The following is a 27,081-nucleotide window of genomic DNA, read 5'->3' as shown; positions in this document are numbered from 1 at the left end:
ATTTGGGATATTTGCAACACCCAGGAAGAGTGGCCTAAATAAATGAAAACTTGGGAGATGTGTAAACAGTGCACCAATAATAAGCAGTTGTAGATTGTAGAGAGGTATCATACACTTAGGCTGGGCAGCACCTTCACTTGTGTGATTGTAAAGACCTTTGAAGAACTGTCAAATGAAGTTGAAAAGCCAGTACCATCATCTCACGTTAATGTCAGAGGTTGCAATATCAGCATGTGTCAAATTAGGCAGAAAGATTGTAGTTGTGCTGCTGAAAGAATGTCTGTGGCAGTTGGCAATGCTGCTATGCATCTGTGATAAGGGCGTGAAATCAATGGATAGAAACTGTCCTGGCCGCCTGACTACGAATATCACACCAGAAAGTTGTAGAGCCATTACAGTGCCATAGTGTTGAAGTGTGAATAAAACTAATAACCTCAGGAGATCAAAACATACTCTCTTCATAATGAAAAAGAAAAGTTTACTATCGTGTTGCTGTGTGAGCCTCCATGGAGCCACCAGCAGCAGCCAGATGGTGCTCTTTTCCTGAAGATGACTTCTACATGAAGTCGAAACTGGTCATTAATAAAATATTATTGCACTGTTGACTGTTGTTTTAACCCAGTAAAAAGAAAAGGTTTGGAAATACACTCCTGGAAATTGAAATAAGAACACCGTGAATTCATTGTCCCAGGAAGGGGAAACTTTATTGACACATTCCTGGGGTCAGATACATCACATGATCACACTGACAGAACCACAGGCACATAGACACAGGCAACAGAGCATGCACAATGCCGGCACTAGTACAGTGTATATCCACCTTTCGCAGCAATGCAGGCTGCTGTTCTCCCATGGAGACGATCGTAGAGATGCTGGATGTAGTCCTGTGGAACGGCTTGCCATGCCATTTCCACCTGGCGCCTCAGTTGGACCAGCGTTCGTGCTGGACGTGCAGACCGCGTGAGACGACGCTTCATCCAGTCCCAAACATGCTCAATGGGGGACAGATCCGGAGATCTTGCTGGCCAGGGTAGTTGACTTACACCTTCTAGAGCTCGTTGGGTGGCACGGGATACATGCGGACGTGCATTGTCCTGTTGGAACAGCAAGTTCCCTTGCCGGTCTAGGAATGGTAGAACGATGGGTTCGATGACGGTTTGGATGTACCGTGCACTATTCAGTGTCCCCTCGACGATCACCAGTGGTGTACGGCCAGTGTAGGAGATCGCTCCCCACACCATGATGCCGGGTGTTGGCCCTGTGTGCCTCGGTCGTATGCAGTCCTGATTGTGGCGTTCACCTGCACGGCGCCAAACACGCGTACGACCATCACTGGCACCAAGGCAGAAGCGACTCTCATCGCTGAAGACGACACGTCTCCATTCGTCCCTCCATTCACGCCTGTCGCGACACCACTGAAGGCGGGCTGCACGATGTTGGGGCGTGAGCGGAAGACGGCCTAACGGTGTGCGGGACCGTAGCCCAGCTTCATGGATACCCCAGGAGCAACAGTGTCCCTAATTTGCTGGGAAGTGGCGGTGCGGTCCCCTACGGCACTGCGTAGGATCCTACGGTCTTGGCGTGCATCCGTGCATCGCTGCGGTCCGGTCCCAGGTCGACGGGCACGTGCACCTTCCGCCGACCACTGGCGACAACATCGATGTACTGTGGAGACCTCACGCCCCACGTGTTGAGCAATTCGGCGGTACGTCCACCCGGCCTCCCGCATGCCCACTATATGCCCTCGCTCAAAGTCCGTCAACTGCACATACGGTTCACGTCCACGCTGTCGCGGCATGCTACCAGTGTTAAAGACTGCGATGGAGCTCCGTATGCCACGGCAAACTGGCTGACACTGACGGCGGCGGTGCACAAATGCTGCGCAGCTAGCGCCATTCGACGGCCAACACCATGGTTCCTGGTGTGTCCGCTGTGCCGTGCGTGTGATCATTGCTTGTACAGCCCTCTCGCAGTGTCCGGAGCAAGTATGGTGGGTCTGACACACCGGTGTCAATGTGTTCTTTTTTCCATTTCCAGGAGTGTATATGTTGAAATAAAGTAAAGGTCATCATGTTTCAGTATTTCAATACGTATTTTAATACTTAGATGCATTTCTTACCCATATCTTATGGAAGAGGGTAGATGCCACAGTATTCAGTTTGTGTCATCATTAGCCACATCTCCTACATCACTATCACTGTCTTGGCAACTGCTGCTATCATCCCCTAATCTTGTCATCAACTCTTCCACTCTGTGTTCCAGTGCACTTCCTCATTGCCATGCCTTTTGTAAAAGACATGCCTTGTGTGTGTGTGACTATTTTTCTATTTTATGAGAGTAATACTGCTTGAGCCCCACACTCTAAAAACACAATGTCTTTTAATTATTCATGTGTGCAACATATGATTTCACCTGAGCCCACACTAGTTCTATTGCAATGCAATTGCAAAGGTACTCTGTGACAGACTCTTCTGCAATTTTGTCAATTTTGTAAATGGTATTATGTGATTTCTGGTCTGCAGTGTGATTTTTTTTAAAAAGGTATGTGTTATTCAACATCAGTTTGACAGATGAAATGGTCAGCTAGATACAGGAAACAAAAAAAGTAAAATAAGTATTTAAATGAAAAATATTCTAATAAATTATATACTGTGAATGGTTTTATGGTATATACATGCACAAACATTCACTTTTCTTATTTGGTGTGTGAAAGTCGTGAGTGGGTAGAGGACTTATGCAATATGCTCATAGCATGGCATGACCTCTATCTTGTCTTAGCAGCTCTGTGAGCTTCATCTACAATCTCGACTCAATGGTGAAGCCCCCAGATGTGAACCTGTCTGTGTCATTGGTTAAATATTGTCTGCTGTGTGCTGATCTGTTGCCATTCATGCCATTGTATTGACGTTCATTGTCCAGAAAACATAAAAAAAAGCCTCTAGACACAATGGTCAGGTAAACACCATCTTTGGCAAGCTGAGTTGCAAAAATAATGGTTTTGATGAGTCTTGCTACAAGCTGTTCTACAGTGATGGCTGCATACATGTTTGATCCTTCTGTAATGATAAAGGTCTGGAAGACTTTGTTGTTGAACATCATATCCATCAACAGTAAAGTTTAAGAGCTCAGTGCATCATTTTATGGAAAATAATCAATTTTTGACAATACAGTGTAATTGAATAGATAAAAATCTACTCACCAAGTGGTAGCAGGAGAATATACACATAAAAAAGGTTTAGTTTATGGAAGCTTTCAGAGCCAGGGGCTCCTTCTTCTGGCAGAACGGTTGAGGGGGAAGGAAGAGGGGTGAAGGGAAACAGACTGGAGAGGTTTAGGAAAAAGTGGTAGAGTTTGGAAAAGTCATCCAGAACCCCAGGTCAGGGGATACTTACCGAACAGGATGAGAAGGAAAGACTGATTGTTGGGTGCTGCACCAGACAAGATTTGTAAACTTGAGATCTTAAACATGGAACGCAGGGTAATATGCAAGATATAGATTACTGGTAAAGCATCATGCATGAGGTAATAAGAGTGAAAAGCTAAGAGGGATGGTGAAAAATAGAAAGATCAGAGAATGAAAGATATAGAAAACTAAAACAGAGTGAAGAAAGGAGTAGTTACTATGAAGAAATGCTGTGGAAGACAGTATCATAAATTAAGGCCAGATGGGTGGTGAGAACCAAGGACATGTCGTAGTGCTAGTTCCCACCTGCAGAGTTCTGAGAAACTGGTGTCTGGGAGATGAATCGAGATGGCACATGCGGTGAAACAGGCACTGAGGTCACGACTAGTGTTGTAGAGCATTCCCTGCAACAGGGTGTTCTGTGTTGCCAGTATACTCCCTCTGTTTATGCCAACCTTCTTAAAATCCCCTAGGCTTCACTGCTGCCTCTCAGTGCAATAATAGCTCATGGTTGCAAGAACTAGTCACAGCAGCATAGTATTCTCAAACTCTCATCTAAGCCTTTCTTCCCTCCTAAATTATCCGTATTATCCAAGGGTCTCACTTGCTTCATCAATAACATTTTAGAGCTCTTCTTCAGACAACTCCATGTGCCGTATTTTATCAGGACAGGGACAGGCCACATATTCATAGGAATGTGCAAGTGTTCACCTGAAATTGACATGTACCACTAGCATGGCTTGCATATTTGAGTGACATGTCACCCACCAAACAAGCATGGAACTTTGTTGGCTGCTCCTTGATCTCTTCATTCCTGTCTCCATTTGCTCTGTTGCAGCAATGATTTTTCTAATAAGTAAATAAATAATGAATCTTGTCACAGTGATGTGATTTGTATGCCTCAGCCATATAGGTAGCTGCACCATAAGTACAAACACATCGAAGGTCTATCTGTGGAGAGGCTAGACTAATATCTGGTTCCTGAAAATGGGCAGCAGCCTTTTCAGTAGTTGAAGAGACAACAATTTGGATGATTGACTGATCTGGCATTGTAACATTACCCAACACAGCCTTGCTATGCTGGTACTGCAGCAAGGCTGAAAGTGAGGTGAAGCTACAGCTATTTATATATTCATATGCTGGCCTTCATTTGCCTGGTATAGCAATTGTACTCACTGCTGGTGACATGCAGGCATTGGTTTCATTCCTGCCTCCTGCAGTCATTTATTTTTTAATGTTTTGCATTTCTGGTAAATTCTAAGACTTATGTTTTTATAAACCATTGTAATTTTCTGTAAATTTTATGTACGAATAGAAGCATTCTCTGCTGATACAGCCAGTCCAGATCCAAGTGTATTCAGTGAATCTGCTTTCATTGTGTAGTGTTAGTTTTGTTGATGACCCAGTCTTGTAAATGACTCCAGATTCTACATTCTGTGTGACATAGTCTACTGGAGGGCACTGGGTGCTTTGGATATTGGTAACACCATGGCTCCAATGAGGTTCCACAAAAGCCATTACCTTCATAGGCAGAAACCGGAATACAAACAGTACATTCCACTGACGGCACACATTGTCAAGGTATAAATGGATACAAAAGCTTTTGTTAGATGTAAGTCAGGCATCCAACGGTATTTTTGGGAGGCACTAGCCAGCATCTGACATAGTGGCTAAAGGAATTTGATCGTATCGCGAAATATAACAAGTGAATGGCATGTATTTCCAGTGTATACTTTTACTTGGATGGTACAGCCAAGTTGTGGGATGAAAAACAAATAAGGAAATAACCAACAGGTGGCACAAATTTCAGGTGGAAATTAAGAACACCTTTGGCGACAACCAGAACATGCCCTCATAGCCAGATAACTGGAAAATGAAAACCAATGCATGGGGGAGATGACATATTTGTACATGCAGAGTGATTTGGAGCTGTGTTACGCACCACACAGTGAACCCAAATATGATGTAACCTGACACATCTAATGAAGGGTGTGCCAGAGGACTTATGTCAGGTGCTCATTTTGGAGGGTGTAACCACATAAGAGGAGTTATCAGTTGGTGCCAACACACTGAAGCAGTGCACCATGAAAACAGTATGTCGAAACACTTCTGACAGACTGGTAAATGTTATAATGATGACCATCAGGACCTTGCATCAGAAATATGGGAAGCAGTGAGAGAATAAGTATGAGGGTTTATGACATCTGTTGATGTTAAACTCGGACAGCCAGGGGTAGGAGCATTGAATGTTTAATCCAGTCAAGAGGAGGTAATATCATCAATTCAAGATGATGTTCACTAATCATTGGTGCCAGTCTGTACAAGGCATACCAACTAGAAGGAGTGAAGCAAGTATAGGATAAGATACAATTTTCTTGATGACAGAGATACAGCCAGTTGCAGACCAACCATAAGACGACATACTTGTTTCCTGATGACATAGATACAACCACGTGCTTCATTAACAACACGAGAGTGGGGGGAGAACAGATCAAAAATAAAGAGAATGTATAATGACACATAGGTATATTTCCCCTGTGGATATGCTGGACATGTTAAACTATTATGCCACAAGACATTGAAAGAGTGCCATGCATGCCAAAGCTTTGAAAATGACTACAGCTGGTCTGTTATGACGTTCGCCTACTTTTTCCTTCATTGATTGTCCTCGGTGTCGACGTACTGTGTTGCTACACTGGCTGAAAAATGGTGTAATTTCGACACTGACTACTGTAAATAAAGTAGCTGACAGGTGCCCAGTTGCGTTTCACATTTCTTTACTTTCACTGTTTACAACCCCCCCCCCCCCCCCCCCTCTCCCCCCAATAATACACAGTTATATATGGCCAGTGCTCTATTGTTTAACTTTCGATAAACCTCATTAATAAGTTGCAGGCAAACATCCTCATACTGCTACAGTAGTTTACTGTTGAACATCTACGAGCAGTAAAAGCCTAACTGCACAGTTCACTGTTCTTGTAGAATAATAAGGTACATATGGAACAGATGCTATCATTGTTTTAACACACAGCCTATTGGTGTAACACTTACTTCACAGTTAAGTGGATGCATTGTTGTTGATCTGACCAGTACGGGTTCTCCATCTGAAAGTTGGCCATGGACCCACTGTCTCCAGACCAAAAATTAGTGCCTTATACATCCTCACAATAATAGGTACTGAAACTACACATTGTTTGATGTTTAATTTACAGAAATTACAATTAAAACATAACTCATTCGATCAACCGTATACATCGAAAAATTGATTCTTTTTAACAGTTTCCTTTACTACAAGAGTTAGGCCGAATTATTTGTTTAAATCATGAAATTAACATATATATATAATAGAGGGAAACATTCCACGTGGGAAAAATATATCTAAAAACACAGAACATGTGACTTACCGAACGAAAGTGCTGGCAGGTCAATAGACACGCAAACAAACACAAACATACACATGAAATTCAAGCTTTCGCAACAAACTGTTGCCTCATCAGGAAAGAGGGAAGGAGAGGGAAAGACGAAGGGACGTGGGTTTTAAGGGAGAGGGTAAGGAGTCATTCCAATCCCGGGAGCGGAAAGACTTACCTTAGGGGGAAAAAGGGGTATACACTCGCGCGCGCGCACACACACACACACACACACACACACACACACACACACACAAACACACACATATTCATCCGCACATACACAGACACCATCGTGTCTGTGTATGTGCGGATGAATATGTGTGTGTGTGCGAGTGTATACCCCTTTTTTCCCCCTAAGGTAAGTCTTTCCGCTCCCGGAATTGGAATGACTCCTTACCCTCTCCCTTAAAACCCACATCCTTTGGTCTTTCCCTCTCCTTCCCTCTTTCCTGATGAGGCAACAGTTTGTTGCGAAAGCTTGAATTTCATGTGTATGTTTGTGTTTGTTTGTGTGTCTATCGACCTGCCAGCACTTTCGTTCGGTAAGTCACATCATCTGTGTTTTTAAATTAACATATATAGTTACACAAACAATACTTTTGATGAAACTGTTAATTAATCTGGAGTTAATTAAGGGCTGGCTTTGCTAACATGTTTTCGAATAGAGCCAAATAAATCTTTTAAAATATTATTAGTTGTTCCTCCAAATGTTTATAATTATTATAGAATCTATATTTGTTTATATGTCAGCATTAGAATTTAAGTTACGAAACAATTACTGATTTCACCCTATAATAAAAGATACTAAATAGGAATAGGCGAAATAAATTAGAAAATCAATTACATACATAAAATTAAGCACAAAATTAGATCTGGTGTTATATTCTTTAAAACTTAGGGCCAACGTTTCTCTTTTACGAAAGTGCAGATTATGCTCACTTATGTTAATGGTGATTAATTCAAAAATGGAAAAAAAAGAGTTTTAAAGAGGAAGAGGGCAAAACGAGATGGGAAGTAAAAGTATCCCAGCTGCTTCGTCACACTGAGTGACAAAGCCCCCTGCAGTATCCTGGTTGAGGTCACTCTCCAATGTTCCACAGTCATTCCTTGTCATCATACAGAGGTACCATCTGCCCATTCAGCTGCGCAGACAAAAATCCTCAATGGATGACAGTTGCCAATTTACTAGAAAAGCTGTCGACATCATCACCTACAAGCAACATCTCCAGGCATTAGTCAACGTTCAGTTATATCAGATGCTTATAACCGAGAACTAAAGAAGATTATGCTAAGAGATTTTAAGGCCAATGTGCTTAATGCTGCAAATGGAAAATATTTCGAGCCTACAGTATTTTCTTTTGCAAGAATGACTGCCGAAGCCATTCACATATGTTGTTTTACCAGAATGCCGTTATAGTGTTATTCTTGGATGGACGTCGTTACAGGTGGCACAAACGGATTGTAGGTACAGATTGCCAAAGCTACCACAACAGGATGGTGCAACAATTTTTCTGGGTAGTTGTATATTTGTTTACCAGCGAAGACACACTTGTGAGACAGGTTCTTTGAGGGGCATAAAAAAGTGAAAGAGTATGTGTGTGTGTGTGTGTGTGTGTGTGTGTGTGTGTGTGTGTGAGAGAGAGAGAGAGAGAGAGAGAGAGAGAGAGAGACAGAGACCTGTAAACTTGTGCCTTTATTTCAAAAGTATTTCCCAGCATCATTGACGCATCTTGTCCCACTGTGAAACCAGGTGGTGAATGACTACCTTGAAAACTTCCTGTTGCTGTATTGTAAACTCTTTCCATATGGCTTGATTTTCTTGTCCAAGGTGAACTGTTTACTTCTCAGATCCTTCTTTAGCTCACCAAAAATGGCGTAATCCAAGGGAGACAGCTCTGGACCGTATGAAGCATAATTGAGGATCTTCCATTTGAATGTGTGCTAGAACTTCTTGACTGCTTTTACTGTATGAGGCTTTGCATTTTTGTGGATCAGAATGACCCCACGGGGGATGTCAGTATAAGGGATCCCTTTTCATCAAAGAAGAAGGTGAGCATAACCTTTCATGCACTTGTGTGAATGTCATGGATAATGTGACCCTGCATGCTTCCACTGGAGACTTTGTGTTGACTCAACTTTAAAGTGATGAATTATTGTCTCATCTTTTGCGATCTCTCATGCCAGGACCTCATTCCTTTCCTTGGCATGGCACTGCAGATGTGAAAAGATAGAGTCCCATTAGACAAGCTTCCTGTGCTGTTTGAAGACTACAAGAAACCTTTGTGTGGAATTTCAATCTTTCCTTTCTGCTTAATGATGGTGTGAATACTTCTGATGTATAATGCAACCTCTGTGGCAATGGTTGCTACTGAAACTTGCTGGTCTTGGATAATGAGGATATCCACCTGCTGGACAAGGGCACTGGTAGTGTCGTGTGGCACTCCAGACCATGCATCATCAGTCAACAACATCTGTCTGTCCTATGAATCTCTTGTGCATGGCTTGACCCTTGCAACAGACATGAAGTGCTCTCTGTATGCTAGTGCCATCCTTCTATGTATTTCCATTCCTTCCACTCTTTTTTGCTGTCAAAAAATACACTACACCCCTTTGCTCTGCTTTAGAAATGTCTGTTTTACTATTTCCATCACAACCAAATATAGTAAACAGTCAACATGTGTACACATTCGCTCTTTTGTCATGTGGGTGTGTGCTCTTATGTCTCTAGCAGTGAGTTTAGGACCTCAGCACTCTTACAGGGACTGCACATCCTTCCCCAGACAACAACAGTATGACCTTTTCAGCGATTTTTGTTTTGCAACCCTCAACTCATGTCTTTTTGAAAAGCAGCTTACAATCAGTAGTCTGGAAACTCAGTTAAACAGTGAAGCTGTGGTCGAATGAAAAATAGTACTCAGTTTTACCAAAGAATCTATGTGTCAGCAATGATCATATAATCCATCAGAAATGGACAATCAGAGATTTAATTCACCAGTTGTCAACAGCAACTCATCTTAAGGAAATGTGCATATGGACAACCAGAGCAGTCCAGGAAGGTCACCTCTGTGCCATCAATAGAGAACCAAGTTGCACTACCATTACTGATTACACAGCGGAGGAATCTACTATCCAGCCACCAGCAGGCCACAGATTCACCGAGGAACAATGTTGGCCTTTCTGTGTCGGTTTGTGGCCGCATTAATGCAGCTAAATGACAGATAATTCAGGAAGACCTGGAGAAGATTCTATGAGACATCATTAGACTGTCAGAGAAATGTTAGACCTTGTGGAGAAGAAAGATGGCATCTGGTATTTCTTCATCAGTTATAGGCGGTTGAAAAAACTACCAAAAATGGATTTATACCCATTCCTGTGAATTGATGACACCTTGACGTGTCTCGAGTGAGTGAAAGTATTTCAGCACTATGGATATGGAGCAGGTTACTGGCAGATCAAGGTTGACAAACTGAATGGGAAAAGACTGCTTTCATGACACCTGATGGCTTCTATGAGTTTGGATGTACGCTACTCAATATATGCAGCACTAGAGTTGCCTGCGAAAACTTGGACAACAGCATAATTTGATGGCGTCATCAGAGGAAACAAAGCTGGCTTTCTACAAGCCAAGTGTGGACTGTTACATCACTTAACTTGATAGGCAGGTTTGAGGGTTTAGGCTGAATTTAAAACAGTGGAAATTAGTGAAGTGAGGTGGCTGGCTGGGTGAGTACAGTGTTATCAGCAACAAAAGTAAAGTAAGGATAATGCAAGAATGGCACTATTAAAAAACAGGAGAATACTTTGAGCAGTGTAGCGAACACATTATCATAGTCAAGATAGACAAAAAGCCAAAACCCACTGTATTTGAAATGTATATGTGTAACAGCTCAACAGATAAATTATTCTGTTTATTAAGGGAGACAAAAATTTAATTGTTAAAGAGGACTGGACTTCAATTGTAGAAAAATAAAAGAGACAAAAAAATACTAGGAGAACGAAGAAATGGAGCAAAGAAATAAAAGGAAAAGATGGCTGGTAGAATTTTGCACAGAGTACGGTTTAATCATCACATCATGGTAAGAATGTAAATAATTTAGGAGTAAAGGGGACCATTCAACAAATAAAAGTAATTCTGAATGTTTGAAAGCCACACACAGAGGAAGAAGAAAACTTGCTAGCTTTCAGAATAAATACTTTGACAAGCTAGAGAACAGATACACTACATCACATGCTGTTCTACAAACCACCTCTCAACCGAATCACAGTTAAAACACTATCATAGCAACAAACCACTACAGTTCATGTTCATATCAATGTACTCCTCCTCACACATTGCTCCCATCAGAATTTTTTGTCTTTCCCTCTTTCTTTCCCATGAGTGATGATAACTTATGCACAATTAAATATCTTCATGACACAGAACTATGATATTGCCCTCAGCACAATTTCTTCCAATTGTTTCACCCCACAAACTCAAACTTTGTTATCCAGTTCAACCATTTAATTTTTACATTCTTCCTTCTCCTGTGACATTTCACATCTTCTTAGCACCACCCCAGCCCAAATGGACCCATGCTTCATTTGTCTGCATTAGTTCGGAAAAGTATCCCTGTCCGTAGCTAAAACCGAGTCCTATATCTGTTCCTTGAATGCTGCCAAAGCCATGGAATCTCCCCCAGCAGCTGAACAACAAAAATTCCTTTTTCTGGATCCTATCTCTCATTTAGTAACAACCTTCACCTTTTCAGATTCCTCCAGTTCCTAACCCTGAAAACCTTGTGCTGCAGAAACCCATCTCCAAGGCACAGGCAGCCCAGAACCATCCCTGCTTCCTCCACAAGATATTGTTACTGTGTAGCCCAAACTATACACACCATGTCTCCAAAAATCAAACCTCTTCGTTCTCAAACACCTGGAAGAGAATTCCAGACATCACCTCCATAAATTATCCAACCTTTTGGTATGCTACTCCCACCTTGTAGCTCCGCTACCCATTAACAGCTATCGTACTCACGGTGAACCCCCTACCCCTATCCCCACCCCTCCACCCTCCCGTCAACCACTCATAGCACCCTGACCCCGTCTAGCTGACCTTTTCAATTTGCCACATCTTCCAGAATACCATGAAATCCAGAACGCAAACAAAACCAGAAACACCATTGTTAAGCTTCCATAAAACACCTCAATCCCACAGAAGTTTCATTTATATCCAAAGGTCTCACCTTCAGCTGTACACCTAAGTTTAACCGTTTTGGACTTATCAAAGACTTACTTTCCTGCTCCCAATCCCTACAGTGAAACACTTCTTCACTACCATTCCCTTAAACAAAAGCCAATCTAATCCCAACATTGAATCTTGTCTCTCACAGCTCATATCGTCATCTAAACATAACGTGTTCTCCCCATCCTACCATGCCAACCCCTGGCCATGCTCCAGGAATTCCTTACCTCCAGCTTGGCCTCACCACCCATACCCAGGTCCCTTCCTAAGAAAAACTAACTTCTCAACAGAATAAAGGACAGCCAATCATAACCTCAAGCCAGATCTTGACCTTATCATCACTGCCATGATGGGTCACAGTGACTACCTGATAGATCTGAAGTGAGGTGGCTGATCAATTGAGTAGAGAGTTATCATTAACAAAAAGTCAAGTAAGGATAATGCAGGAGTGAAAGTGATAATGAATAAGAAAATAGTAAAGTCTAGCAAACTAGTTTGTCAACACATTATCACAATACCAAAAGCCACCATAGTAGAAGTAGTATATAAGCCTAGTAGTTCTGTAGATAAAACATTATTCAATTCATTAAGGGAGATGAAAATTTAATTGTTACGTGGCACTGGAATTCAATAATAGGAAAATTAAGAGACGGAAAATAGTAGGCAAACAAAGTAGTGGACCAGAAAAATAAAAGGGGAAGCTGCCTGGTAGAATTTTGCACAGAGTACAATTTAATCATTTTATTGTGGCAAGAATGTAAATAATTTAGGAGTAATGGCAGCGATTCACTAAATAACAGAAACAGTGAGTCATCAATAGGCGCGCGCACACACACACACACACACACACAAAGTGAAAGTGCTGGTGTGTGGGAAATGCCGGATTGCATTTCAACAAGTGCACTAGGGTGGCATGGGGGTTGTGCAGGTGGTTTGGGAAGAAGGGGGGGAGAGGCTGGTGGCAGAAAGAGGGGTTAAGGTGAATAGGTAGTGGCTCGGAGGGAGGCTGCAGGTTAGGAACATTGAAGGGAGAGGTTAACAGGTGCACAGGCTAAGCATGATATACATGTGTACTAGAGCCGGTGAGGTGCGGCACACAATAAATATGATGTGAAAGTGTGGATTGGTAGGGGGTGACAGGACAAAGGAAGGAGAAACTATTGTGTTGAGCTTTATGGGAGTGAAGAATGTAGTAATATTTGAGAACATTTCTTGCAAAGAAACAGCAGTCTGGCTAAAAGTACTTTAAAAATAGATTACAGCAGTCTCGGCCACAAAAACATTTATTTCAGTGGTAACCAGTTTCGGTCAGTATTTGACCACTCTCAGATTCATACCATGATGGTAGGAGGTATTGGTGAATGGAGTGAGTGTAGTGACTCCATGAATGTCAACTGACATTAGGAGGGGTGGGGAAGGATCTTGGGTAAAATGTTCCGTGTTTCTGGGCATGATGATATATAATCAAAGCTTTGGTGAAGGATATAGTTTTGTTCCTCCAGTCCAGAATGATAGTGGGATATGTTTGGGGGATTATTTGTGTGTGAGGATATGGCACAGACTAGTTTTGGGGAGGGGGGAGTGTGTTTCTGTGAAGACCTTAGTGAGACCTTCAGGATACTGAGCAAAGGAGTTCTTGTCACTGCAGATACACTGTCTCCAGGGTCTTTGCTCTGTGGGAGTGGTATTTTGGTGTGGAAGGGGTGACTGCTGTCAAAGTGCATGTACCGTCAGTGATTAGTTGATTTAACATGGAAAGAGGTGTGGATGGAGCCATCAGAAACGTTGAGATCAGCATAGAGGGAGGTGGCACATTGAATTGGGGAAGTGGACGGAAGAAAAGATGTTGAGGTCATGGAGGAATAAGAATGTAATGTCTTGGCCCTGAGTTGTAAACAGTGAACAGTTTTGAAAATCTAGGAATGTTTCGTTTAGATGGTCCATAAAAAGGTTGGCTTAGGAGGGTGTGATGCATGTTCCCATGGCTGTGCTGCAGATTTGTTTATATACCTTCTTCTTAAAGGAGAAGTAGTTGTGTGCAAGGATATAATTGGTAATGTGTATGAGGAATGAAGTAGTGGTATTGGAATTGGAAGGACTTCGGGAGAGGTAGTGTTCTACATCTACATCTACATTTATACTCCGCAAGCCACCCAACGGTGTATGGCGGAGGGCACTTTACGTGCCATGGGCTTGAGAGGTGTTTGTGTATAGAGAAGTGGTATCTACAGTGATTAATTGTGAAGTAACTTGACAACTTTGACACCACCAACTGCAGATGGTATGGATTTCAAAAAGGTATGTCCACAATTAAAGCTATATTCTCATTTACAACTGATACACAATAGACTCCTTAGACAGAGAGATGGTGTCAGTTGGCATATTTTGTGATCTAGCATGGAGATTTCAACTGTGTTAAACAAAATACTGCTTGACAAAGTGTATCACTAAAGAATCACAGCAACAGTGGTAACCTGGCTAAAATCCTATTTGTAAAATCTAAATTATCCAGTTCCATGTTGATCATTGAATACCACAGAAGATCCCTATTATACAATGTAGTAATCAGACAAACAAAAGTGTGTAACAAAGTTCATAGGCTTTCAAATAAATAATAGTTTTGCCTGGGAATGTGGCATCCTCTAGGCTTTAAATAGGTTAAGATGCAAAGGAATCATAGACATTGGCTGTGAGTGGACATTGAATGAAATCAATGAGGAAAGTTGAAAGTTTGTGCCAGATCGGGATTCGAATCCAGGTCTCCTGCTTACTAGGCAGATGCTCTGACCACTAAGTCATCCAGACACAATGGTCACTGCAACTGCATGGACTACCCAAGCACACCTTCTGTCTGACCCAAATTCCCAATTTATCCACAGACTATTAATGTAGTGCCCCTGTTATCCTTATTACTTATGGCATTTTGCCAATTCCGATAAGAGTTTGAGCCTTGTGCAACTGCACACACACACACACACACACACACACACACACACACACACACACACACACACGCACACGCACGTGCACCGGGGGGGGGGGGGGAAGTATAAGATGATCCCCTCCTTTTTTAAGAGACTTCTTGAGAAAAATTTATTTTTAACATATTCTGATTAATCAAAATTATAAACTTCTATTGATGTAAGGTTGGTTGGTTGGTTTGTGGGATTAAAGGAACCAGACTGCTGCGGTCATCGGTCCCTATTGATGTAAGGCATGTGCCTAAAATGTTACCATTACGCCAATCCTTAACTTAGGCCCTTTATTGGTTGTCTATGTTTTGATAATACAAGGAAAAATAAAATAAACAAAATGAAAGTGTTTACATTAATTTTTATCTTCGCTACCTCTGTTGTTTAGCTTGTGTCTGTGGTACCACTGGTTTTAATCATCATCGTCATAATCCTAACAGAGCACCAGTGAAACATATTGTCACAAATATTTGGCTGTTTCTGTCGAATATATAGCGATATTTTGAACACACAGCAGATTTTGCTTCTGTACTGTCATGAGAATGTTGCAATGTCTTTTACTACAAAAACATATCATCTGCCCATCACTCTCTCATTGATTGTGTGATTCCAGCAGTTGACACACCCCGTATTGTTTGTGTTGTACCTCACGGTGAACATGACAACAATGCTGCATGAAACACCAAAGTGTCCCCAGTCTAGACTTTTATCATCTCTTGCAGAAATGTATACTATTGTTGAATATTTGTCCAATTTTAAAGTCAATTTGATCCCTTGTACAAAATGATTTGTACAAACTGTAGTTTGTACTGGTATATGTTTATAAAAAGCCAAAGTATGCAACATATATTACCATTGTTAGCAGCAAGTTGAAATTTACTGCCTGCTCACCACTCCCCTACCCACACTTTTTATAGTTCTCAGCTAAGCTTGTACCGCTGTTCCCCTTCCAAGCCTTCTTTAGTGCTGTGCTTGTCAAAAGTGAAACAGGGACAGCTATATCTTCTAGTGTGCAGGTCATGTGTAAGAAGAGCAGCTAATATATAAATAAAAGATCACAATCCAGTCCAATTCTTGAACTTCCGCTCATGCCATGATCTAGCGTCTTTTGTTGGTACTACCTCCACGGTGGGTCTTTCTGCTATAATTCTTTCTTTCAATAACGATTGCAGTCAGTTTAATGTGATCTGTTTCATTTGTTATGCATTTAAATTTGGATGAATTTCCTTCCGCATTTCATCTGAATGTCACCTCCTTCTTCTAAAGCTGACTGAAAGCTGGCAGCTACCAAACTTACATTTTCAAGACACTTCGTAAATTATTAGTTTATCATAATCAAATAAAATACTGACTTGGGTTCACAATAATGTGATGGTTTTAGAAGGACAAGATTTTCGCCTTTGAATGTGTACAATATCCATATATTAATATATGTATACAATATCCATACATGTATGTATATGGTATCCATACATGTATGAGAACTTCTATTGCAAACCTACTCAAAGACAACAAAAGTTTGTGAGTTGATTGAATTTGATGCTATTTTCTCCCGTTTTTCACAAAATTGTCATTTTTTTATGAAGAGCATTAGATTGCTGTAGTGCCTTGTTCACGGTTTCTCGTGTATCCGTCTATTGCACTAGCATTGTGATTCAAATGTAATGTGATTGTTTGAGGAAGACCGATACCACAGTCTTAACATGTAAGACTGTGATCAATACTGTATACCAAATAAATTACTGACTTGGGTACACAATCATGTGATGGTTTTTGAAGGACAAGATTTTCGCCTTTGAATGTGTACAATATCCATATATTAATATATTTATACAATATCCATACATGTATGTATATGGTATCCATACATGTATGAGAACTTCTATTGCAAACCTACTCAAAGACAACAAAAGTTTGTGAGTTGATTGAATTTAATGCTATTTTCTCCTGTGTTTCACAAAATTGTCAATTTTTTATGAAGAGTATGAGATTGCTGTAGTGCCTAGTTCATAGTTTCTCGTGTATCCATCTATTGCACTAGCATCGCAATTCAATTGTAATGTGATTGTTTGTGGAAGATCGATATCACTGTCTAAAATGTAAGACCGTGATCAATACTGTATAGAGAGCTTATGCGTATCAGCAAATCTCAAGCCTGGTTGAAAGAAAGTAGAGGGTGAGCACAAAGTCTTGCCCTGATTATAAAAATTTGTAACAGAGGAACCGTTTGACATAATAAGTTACATGTGATGCTGTTACATAGGTTAGTGTTACTAGTGGTTGTGACCAATAGATGGCACTAGTGCTCCACGACACCAATGCGCTCTGTTAGGTCACGTTAGTTGCTGCCGAAATGGTGTCGAAGCAGGAGAATGCGCAATGTGTGCTTTGCTTTCACGAAACGAAATTGCCCATCAGTGTTCAGTGTAAATTTTGGGCCTCTTATGGACGCAGCCCTCCTGACGTTAAATCAATAAAAGCAATTGTATGCAAAGTTTAACAAAACAGGCAGCGTTGAAGATTGTCCTCAAAGTGGCAGGCCTCGTGTGAGTGATGCAACTGTTGATCGTGTTCAGCAATTGTTTCAATGGAGTCCGTCTAAATTAACTTGTCAAGCATAACATAAAACTTCAAATACTGCAAGCAAGTGTGGTGAAGATTCTCCATGAAAGGCGTAGGTTGCATGCTTACAAAGTGCAAATCGTGCAGGCCTTGCAACCGAATGATTTGCTGACACGTGCTGAATTTGCAACTGAGATTCCCAACAGGATTGATGGCACTAATGAGTACTTAAATCGCATATGCTTTACTGATGAATCCACCTTTCATGTCAGTGGAATGGTAAATAGACATAATGTCCATATATGAGGTTCAGAGTCTCCACATGCTACTGTACAGTTACAGGGAGACAGCGAAAAAGTGAATGTTTGATGCGACCTCATGCATAACACGGTTTTTGTACCGTTTTTCTTCACGGAAAAAATCCATTTCCGCTAACATTTACTTAGACGTTTTGCAGTAGTTCATTGCCCCACAGTTAGAAGAATATCGACCATGGATAATTTTCCAGCATGATGGAGCACCCCCCCCTCCCCTCTGGGCTTTGAGAGTGCATGATTTCCTAGATGAAACATTTCCGGATCAGTGGATTGGAATGAATGGTCCAACACCCTAAACCCTGGACACCCTGCTTTCCAGACATTACACCCCATGACCCCTTTTTCTGGGGCTATATCAAGGACAGAGTGTTCGTCACACCAGTTGCTGACGTCGACGAACTGAAGGCTAGGATACAAGCTGCTGTGGGTACTGTGACAGAACACATGTTACAAAACACCTGGCGGGAACTGGAATACCGCCTCAACATTCTCCGAGCTACCAAGGGAGCACATGTTGAGGTTTACTAACGTAAGTGGTCTTAAAAAAAAAAAAACTAGTAACACTAACCTATGTAACTGCATCAAACGTAAATTATTATGTCAAACAGTTAGTCTGTAATAAATTGTTATAATCAGGCAAGACTTTGTGCTCTCCCTGTATTGTTTAACCTCAATAGCCAAAGTTTCATCTGTAAATGTAAGAGAACCCCCAATTAATTTATTAAATACTGTAAAAATGTTTACCTCAGCAGCAGTAGTTTAATCTGTGAATACAAGACAATCCAATATTTTCCGATTGCCAGATTTGGGAAAAACCTCATCTTAGAGTCGGGTAAATATGTTACGCCCAAAAGAACAGACACTGCATATATACACTGAACAACCAGAACATTATATGACCACCAATCTAATAGCCAGTATGTCCACCTTTGGCATGGATAACAGTGGTGATGTCATTGCAATTAAGCAACAAAGCCTTTGTAGGTCACTGGAGGGAGTGGGCACCACATCTGCACACTCAAGTCACCTATTTATGGAGGGAGAGTGATAAACTCAATCACATCCCAGATGTGTTCGATCAGGTTCAGATCTGGCAAGTTGTAGGGGGGCAGCACATCAATTGGAACTCGCCACTGTGTTCCTTGAACTACTCCATCACACTCCTGACCTTGTGATATGGTGCATTATCTCGCTGAAAAATACCACTGCCATCAAGAAATATGATAGTCATGAAGGCATGTACATGGTCTGCAACCAATTTACAGTACTCCTTTGCCATCATGTTGCCTTGCACGAGCTCCACTGGACCAGGGATGCCCACATGAATGTTCCCTGAAGTGTAATGGAGCCGCCACCAGCTTCCCTCCATCCCACAGTACAGGTGTCAAGGAGCTGTTCTCCTGTAAAGACAATGGATTCGTGCCCTCCCATCGGTATGCCGAAGAAGGTATTGAGTTTCATCGGACTGTGCAATAATCTGCCACTGTGCCAACATCCATTGCTGCTGGTGACGTTCCCATTTCAGTCGTAATCACCAATGTCGTGATGTTAACATTGGCACATGCATGGGTTGTCGTTTGCAGAAGCCTATAGTGTTCAGTACGCTGGGTTCAAGCACACTTGTCTTCCTCCCAGCATTAAAGTCAGATTTTAGTTCTGCCACAGTTTGCTGCCTATCCTGTTCTACATGGCTGCTCAACCTATAACATCCGACATCTGTAATGAGGGGTGGCCACCCAACTCCATGATGTCTGGACATGGTTTCACCTTGGTTTCGCCATGTGGTGAAGATGCTCACCAGAGCACTCCTTAAACACATGACAGGTCTTGCAGTTTCCAAAAGGCTCGTGGTGAGCCTTCGAGCCATTACAATCTCTTCTCAGTCAAAGTCAGATATTTAATGCACTTTCCCCATTCTACACAAAGACAGCACACTCAGTGATACTACATGCACCATACATTTGTCTAACTGGCAGTCATTCCTTGCCAGGTGATGCTGCTGTCACCTGGATTGGTTTATATAGATAGTAGTTCGGTGGGCATAATGTCCCGGCTGATTAGTGTATATAATTAAGGTGAGACAGCCAATAATCTTTTCAGTGTAGGTGCAGACTAGGCTTGAACTCTTACAGGAATCGGTGGTATGCTGCGATTAATGAGTGTAATTGGCAAGAGCCACTACATTAGTAGTATGTGGATAAGTTAAGAATGAGGGTTGGATGGGTGGCATATAGGTTAGTCAGTGCAGTTGCAATGACCACTGTGTCCAGATGGCTTAGTGGTCAGAGCATCTGCCTAATGAGCAGGAGACCCAGGTTCAAATCCTAGTCCAGCACAAATTTTCAACTTTCCCCATTGATTTCAATTGATGCCCCACTTGCAGCCAGCCAACGTTTGCAACTCCTTTGTGTCTCAATTCATAATGAGTTTGAACGTGATATTATAGTTGGCACACGAGTGATGGGACACAGCATCGCTGAGTTAGCAATGAAGTGGGTATTTTCCCGTATGATGATTTCACGAGTGTACCGTGAATATCAGGAATCCGGTAAAACATCAAATCTTCAACATCACTGCGGCCAGAAAAAGATCCTGCAAGAACAGGACAACAAACACTGAAGAGAATCGTTCAGCATGACAGAAATGCAACCCTTCCGCACATTGACGCAGATTTCAATGCTGGGTCATCAACAAGTGTCAGTGTGCAAACCAATCAATGAAACATCATCAGTATGAGCTTTCGGAGCCGAAGGCCCACTCATGTATCCTTGATGGCTGCATGTCACAAAGCCTTACACCTAGTCTGGGCCCGTCAACACTGACATTGGACTGTTGATGACTGGAAACTTGTTGCCTGGTTGAACGAGTCTCATTTCAAATTATATCGAGTAGATGGACGTGTGCAGATATGGAGACAACTTCATGAATGCATGTCAGCAGGGGACTGTTCAAGCTGGTGGAGGCTCTGTAATGGCATGGTCTGTGTGCAGTTGGAGTGATGTGGGACCCCTGACACATCTAGATACGACTCTGACAGGTGACACATATGTAAGCATCCTGTCTGATCACCTGCATCCACTCATGCCCGTTGTGCATTCCGACAGACTTGGGCAATTCCAGCAGGACAGTGCGACACCTCACACATCCAGAATTGCTACAGAGAGGTTCCAGAAATACTCTTCTGAGTTTGAACACTTCCACTGGCCACCAAACTACCCAGACATGAACATTATTGAGCATATCTGGGATGCCTTGTAATGTGCTGTTCACAAGTGATCTCCACCCCCTCATGCACTTAAGGATTTATGGACAGTCCTGCAGGATTCATGGTGTCAGTTCCCTCCAGCACTACTTCAGACATTAGTCAAATCCATGCCACATCATGTTGCAACACTTCTGCATGCTCGTAGGGGCCCTATAGGATATTAGTCAGATGTACCAGTTTCTTTGGCTCTTCAGTGTGTGTGTGTGTGTGTGTGTGTGTGTGTGTGTGTGTGTGTGTGTGTGTGTAGATGTTATCCTGAGCCTCATTTACTGTTAGCAGTTAGCAGATCTCAAATATTGGAGACATAAGTGCTTGCTTTGACCATTTCCAGCTGCCGTGTTTCATGAGATTTTACTATGGGGTTATTGGCGTTTGCCACGAGGTTCGTGGCTATGGACTATGAAGTTAACGAAGTGTGCCATGATTATAAAACAAGAAGTTCAGCGGATCTGGATTGCAATGAGCAGATCTGGATTGCAATGCACATGCACATGCACATGCACATGCACTCTCATCAACAGAATATGTATCTAAATGAAATAAAATAATAACAAGAAATAAGTATCTGCAATTCAGTGGTTGAGTTGTCTTTGGGAACAGGTTGCATTTAAAACCGTAAATACTCAGTATGTTTTTGGTGAACTGTATGCTTTGAGAAATTGAGAAGATAGATGTTAATTTACTTTTTTTTCTTTTTTTCTCAGATTCAGTTTGTTGAGAAGAGCTGATGATAAAATTGAAATAAATGGTTCCCTGTAATACCTGTGCTGATTTACTCTTAGTAAATTAGAAATAATATTTTTATTTTTGCAGAGCACTTTGGATCCAGGAAGAAAAAGAACTGCTCCAGGAGGTAGCGGGCATGGGAGAGTTACGTGAACCTTGGCACTCACGACAAGTTGAACTGCTTGACAGGCATCTACAGCTGTTGCACCTTTACTCTCAAGCGAAGGAGAATCTGGCAGTCCATCGTGGTATTTATCTTTTTTTTCTGTGTATTTGTTTTCATGATCAATGTAAATAGTACCTAGATTCTGACAGTTATTAAAGACCATTCTGTAATTGATTGTGCATTAACCGAGTGTGACAGGAAACTCTTGTTTTATTGTGTGTATATGGAACTACCTTTTATGCAGCTACTGTTAGTTCATTTATGTTTAGCTATGTTCTGTAACTTTTTAAAAGGTATAAACAAAACACCATAATCATCCTGATACAAGCCATGATTCCACTTTTTATCTGAGCTGCCTTAACACTGTGGTATCATATTTTGTTTTCCCTTTGTATTGTAATATAGCTGACATTGTTTTGAGTCATGAGTAAGTTTGTGATCATTGTAATGTCATGTTGTTCTACTCTTTTATAATATTTTGTAGACTTTCTATGAGAGCTAATTGTCAGTATACGCTTTGGCACGAATCTACCAGTTAGCTATGTGCAGTGTCATGATATCATTCAGTCTTCATGAAGAAAATTTGTCTACTAAATACAATAGTGAAAGAAATTGTACACTTACTGTTAAAATCAGGTGATATTAATGAGGATAGCTTTTTCTAACAAGAAACTACTAACATGAAAGTGAGTGTTGTGCTTAAAGCACAGTGCCAGTGAAAGAAGTGCAGTTTATCTAGATAAATGAAAAATTATTGGTAGAACTACTATTGATAAATCTCTTGTAAACCAATCAAATACAAAGAAGATGCTTCAGTGGTCCAAGAAGCACAGAACATGGATTACTGGCTAACAAGTAATGTGGTCTTACTGAGTCCATTGCTGCTTCACATAGTAAAGTATGGAGAATGTCTAGGGGAGCATACAGATGAGACTGTTTTCTTCCAACTATAGAGCAAGAATGTTCTATATTAGTTTTAGGTGGTCATACCATGAGTTTCAGTGAATCCTATGTAACAGTGTAAGGAAAAGTAACTGGTAAAGTTTATTACGCTATACAGGATGGCCACTGGGCACTGTGCACTGTTTTCTTTTAACCAACTGTCCAGAGTCTTTTGCACCACCCTGTGGAATGGACTGTTGCTCAGACGCACAGGCATTTATTTCAACTTGTAATTGTGTCTTCAAACATAATTCCCCTTGTCAAAATATTGTAAATGTCCAAGATTGGTTTGATGAGCATTATACTGATCTACATCTACATCTACATCCACATCCACATCCACATCCATATCCATACTCCGCAAGCCACCTGACGGTGTGTGGCGGAGGTTACCTTGAGTACCTCTATCGGTTTTCCCTTCTATTCCAGTCTCGTATTGTTCGTGGAAAGAAAGTTAGTCGGTATGCCTCTGTGTGGGCTCTAATCTCTCTGATTTTATCCTCATGGTCTCTTCGCGAGATATACGTAGGAAGGAGCAATATACTGCTTGACTCCTCGGTGCCGGCCGGAGTGGCCGTGTGGTTATAGGCACTCCAGTCTGGAGCCGAGCGACCGCTACGGTCGCAGGTTCGAATCCTGCCTCGGGCATGGATGTGTGTGATGTCCTTAGGTTAGTTAGGTTTAATTAGTTCTAAGTTCTAGGCGACTGATGACCTCAGAAGTTAAGTCGCGTAGTGCTCAGAGCCATTTGAACCATTTTGACTCCTCGGTGAAGGTATGTTCTGGAAACTTCAACAAAAGCCCGTACCAAGCTACTGAGCGTCTCTCTTGCAGAGTCTTCCACTGGAGTTTGTGTGTCATCTCTGTAATGCTTTCGCGATTACTAAATGATCCTGTAACGAAGTGCGCTGCTCTCCATTGGATCTTCTCTAACTCTTCTATCAACCCTATCTGGTACAGATACCACACTGGTGAGCAGTATTCAAGCAGTGGGCGAACAAGTGTACTGTAATCTACTTCCTTTGTTTTCGGACTACATTTCCTTAGGATTCTTCCAATGAATCTCAGTCTGGCATCTGCTTTACCAATGATTAATTTTATATGGTCATTCCATTTTAAATCACTCCTAATGCCTACTCCCAGATAATTTATGGAATTAACTGCTTCCAGTTGCTGACCTGCTATATTGTAGCTAAATGATAAATGATCTTTATTTCTGTGTATTCGCAGCACATTACACTTGTCTACATTGAGATTCAATTGCGATTCCCTGCACCATGCGTCAATTCGTTGCAGATCCTCCTGCATTTCAGTACAATTTTCCATTGTTACAACCTCTCGATATACTACAGCATCATCCGCAAAAAGCCTCAGTGAACTTCCGATGTTATCCACAAGGTCATTTATATGTATTGTGAATAGCATCGGTCCTACAATACTTCCCTGCGGCACACCTGAAATCACTCTTAGTTCGGAAGACTTATCTCCATTGAGAATGACATGCTGCGTTCTGATCTAATAGGTTTTGCCTGACCTTATTCCCTGACCTCCACAATCCCTCGATGAGAATCCTGCAAAATATGTTATTAAATTTCAACAGTTCCTTGTGAGGAATGGTATAAAATCTCATTAACCAACATTCAGGATATATGTGTTTTGGTCCTTAGAAAAATTCAGGTTCTATTTGATGCCAAAGAGTCAAAGAGTGCCTACACCATAAGTGAGGGTTCATGTTATACTGTCCTGTTTTTTTACATTATTTTGTACAACATTATCAGGGTAGACATCTTAGTAAACAATGTGTTCCTTGATTTTATTGAATAGACCAATAGATGAAAAATACTAAAAAGGCGAAGTACCCGCAGACTTCCATCTTAGAAAATCTATTATCTATTTGAGGAAGTTTGTCATCTATTTGAGCAATAATTGAATGTTTCCTTCCTTTTGAGAAAATCTACAATTTGTTGGTGCGAAGCCTTGCAAAATTGATTCAGATGCTTCACTTCCTTGTGTGAGAACCATGTGACAATCTCCTAATGAATATTAATTTGCAAAGTCACAAAAAATTGGTATAGTAAACTAACTTAACTATAAGTGTTCAGTTTTGTTTTGTTTTGCATCTTTTGTTAATCAGCTGTATTCCCTCAACTAGTTTTCTTCCCAAGTTGAACAGTTGCTGGCAAGTTGACTTCCTATCTAAATAGTCACTTAACTATTTCACTTGATCCAGCGACAAAATTGATTGAAATTGAAAAAATGAATTCACAGTATATTTTGTTCTAATAGATCAGAACCCACCGGATTTTAATATGATAGACTGTTTTTGGCAAAAACAGCTGTAATAAAAAAAGTGACAGAGAAACGAGTTGCTTGCACTAGAGATGAACTTTAGGAGACAAATTTGTGACATCTCCAAGCTGGACCAAGTACCAAACATCAACAAAAGAGATGCCATGAGTGTCGGCAAATCAGTGATGGACACTATAGAGGTGAAACTGGTGTGTAAAGGTTGTCTGGGTAGAGTGGCTTGCACCTGTCATATTAGGTTTAGATGCCCCGAGGTGGATGGAGAAACTATGACGTTGTTGTTGTTGTTGTTGTTGTTGTTGTTGTTATCTTCAGTCCTGAGACTGGTTTGATGCAGCTCTTCATCCTACTCTATCCTGTGCAAGCTTCTTCATCTCCCAGTACTTACTGCAACCTACATCCTTCTGAATCTGCTTAGTGTATTCATCTCTACAATTTTTACCCTCCACACTGCCCTCCAATGCTAAATTTGTGATCCCTTGATGCCTCAGAACATGCCTACCAACCGGTCCCTTCTTCTTGTCAGGTTGTGCCACAAACCCCTCTTCTCCCCTATTCTATTCAATATCTCCTCATTAGTTATGTGATCTACCCATCTAATCTTCACAGGGTGTATACGACCCGGGACAACCGGGAGATCCGGGAAAAACCCGGCAATTTTTTCATCCGGGAGAAAACCGAGAAAAACCCGGGATATTTTTAGAATTCTGGGAATTTTTCATTGTTTTCGTTTTCAGTTAAATTTTTGTAATTTTGACTGGATATTACTGCATCCCGCTACTGCAGAATAATACTTTAACGAGAGAAAAAAACGAAAATAACTTAAATTGCAAAGGAAACGCGCCATATACAACGACGACACACATTGCTCATGCAAGCGTCTGCCAGTTGAAAATGTGTCAAAGCCTTTAGGAAGACTATTCAGTGCTTGATAACAACAAATTGCCTCCAATGAGCGTGAAGCCGCAACTGTTTACATTCGATTTGTTTTAGCAGTTACGCGCGGGCTCATGCGCATTCACAGTTGAGTCATGTTTGAGTAGTAGATTCTCCCGCTTCTGGCAACAGGAATGTGGCTGTTGGCTGTGCAAGCAGTCACAGCAAGCAGCTAGATGCTACCGGGAATTCATGTTCTTGAGGAAAAAAACTTGTTTCACAAAGCACCTAGCATCCAGCGCACATTTGCCTATCGATTATTCATATGATTTTGAAACGCTTCCCTGTTGGTTTTTGAACATATTTTGATTTCAGCATGAATCAGGAGAGGCACCACACGACATTTCAATTTCCACTCTCCTGAATATAGTTTGGACGTGGGGTAGAAAAACGCTTTATGAAGAGGCGTGGTGCTACACTTTGGCATACTTAAGACCAAATAATATGTCTTACATTTCCTCGAATATATATGTTTTATGTTTCAGACTTTTCAGAAAGATGTGCGCTACAAGATAAACATATTTTGAAAATTCGATGTTTTTTGGTATTGACCCGGTTCGCAAACGTCATAGATCTGGGGCTGATGCGCAGAGCAGTCTGAGTTATAGTGGGTAGTCTCCACGTGACCCATGTTTACATTTAGTGATTTTGCTGTTTCTCCTTCGTTTACTCTCACGTCAAATGAAAACAAAACGGATATCTGTGGCTGGGAGCTATCAAGTGAATTAAAACACATCACATAATTATGGAAGGCTGAAATATATCATAAGTTTCAGATCTTATTTTATTTCCACCTTTCTGACAGTCAAGCATTAATAGCCTTGCGGAACAATGAAGCTATTTTTGTCTGT

The 27,081-nt window shown here is 41.3% G+C and overlaps 1 protein-coding gene and 1 non-coding gene across 2 annotated transcripts in view; both read left to right on the top strand.

The window, feature by feature from the left end:
• The window catches only part of LOC124794682 (inositol polyphosphate-4-phosphatase type I A-like), a 272,042-nt gene that overhangs the window by 176,640 nt on the left and 68,321 nt on the right, over positions 1-27,081 (top strand). Inside the window, 1 exon segment of the mRNA XM_047258226.1 lies at positions 21,967-22,127. Coding sequence (XP_047114182.1) covers positions 21,967-22,127 — 161 coding nt within the window.
• On the top strand, positions 20,153-20,225 carry Trnai-aau. Its single transcript has one exon. It is a non-coding gene; the product is annotated as a tRNA-Ile (tRNA).

Source organism: Schistocerca piceifrons, chromosome 4 (assembly GCF_021461385.2).
Source record: "Schistocerca piceifrons isolate TAMUIC-IGC-003096 chromosome 4, iqSchPice1.1, whole genome shotgun sequence".
Taxonomy (NCBI): Eukaryota; Metazoa; Arthropoda; class Insecta; order Orthoptera; family Acrididae; genus Schistocerca; species Schistocerca piceifrons.
Note: the sequence above shows the minus strand (reverse complement) of the source record. Positions and strands in the feature narration are given on the sequence as shown.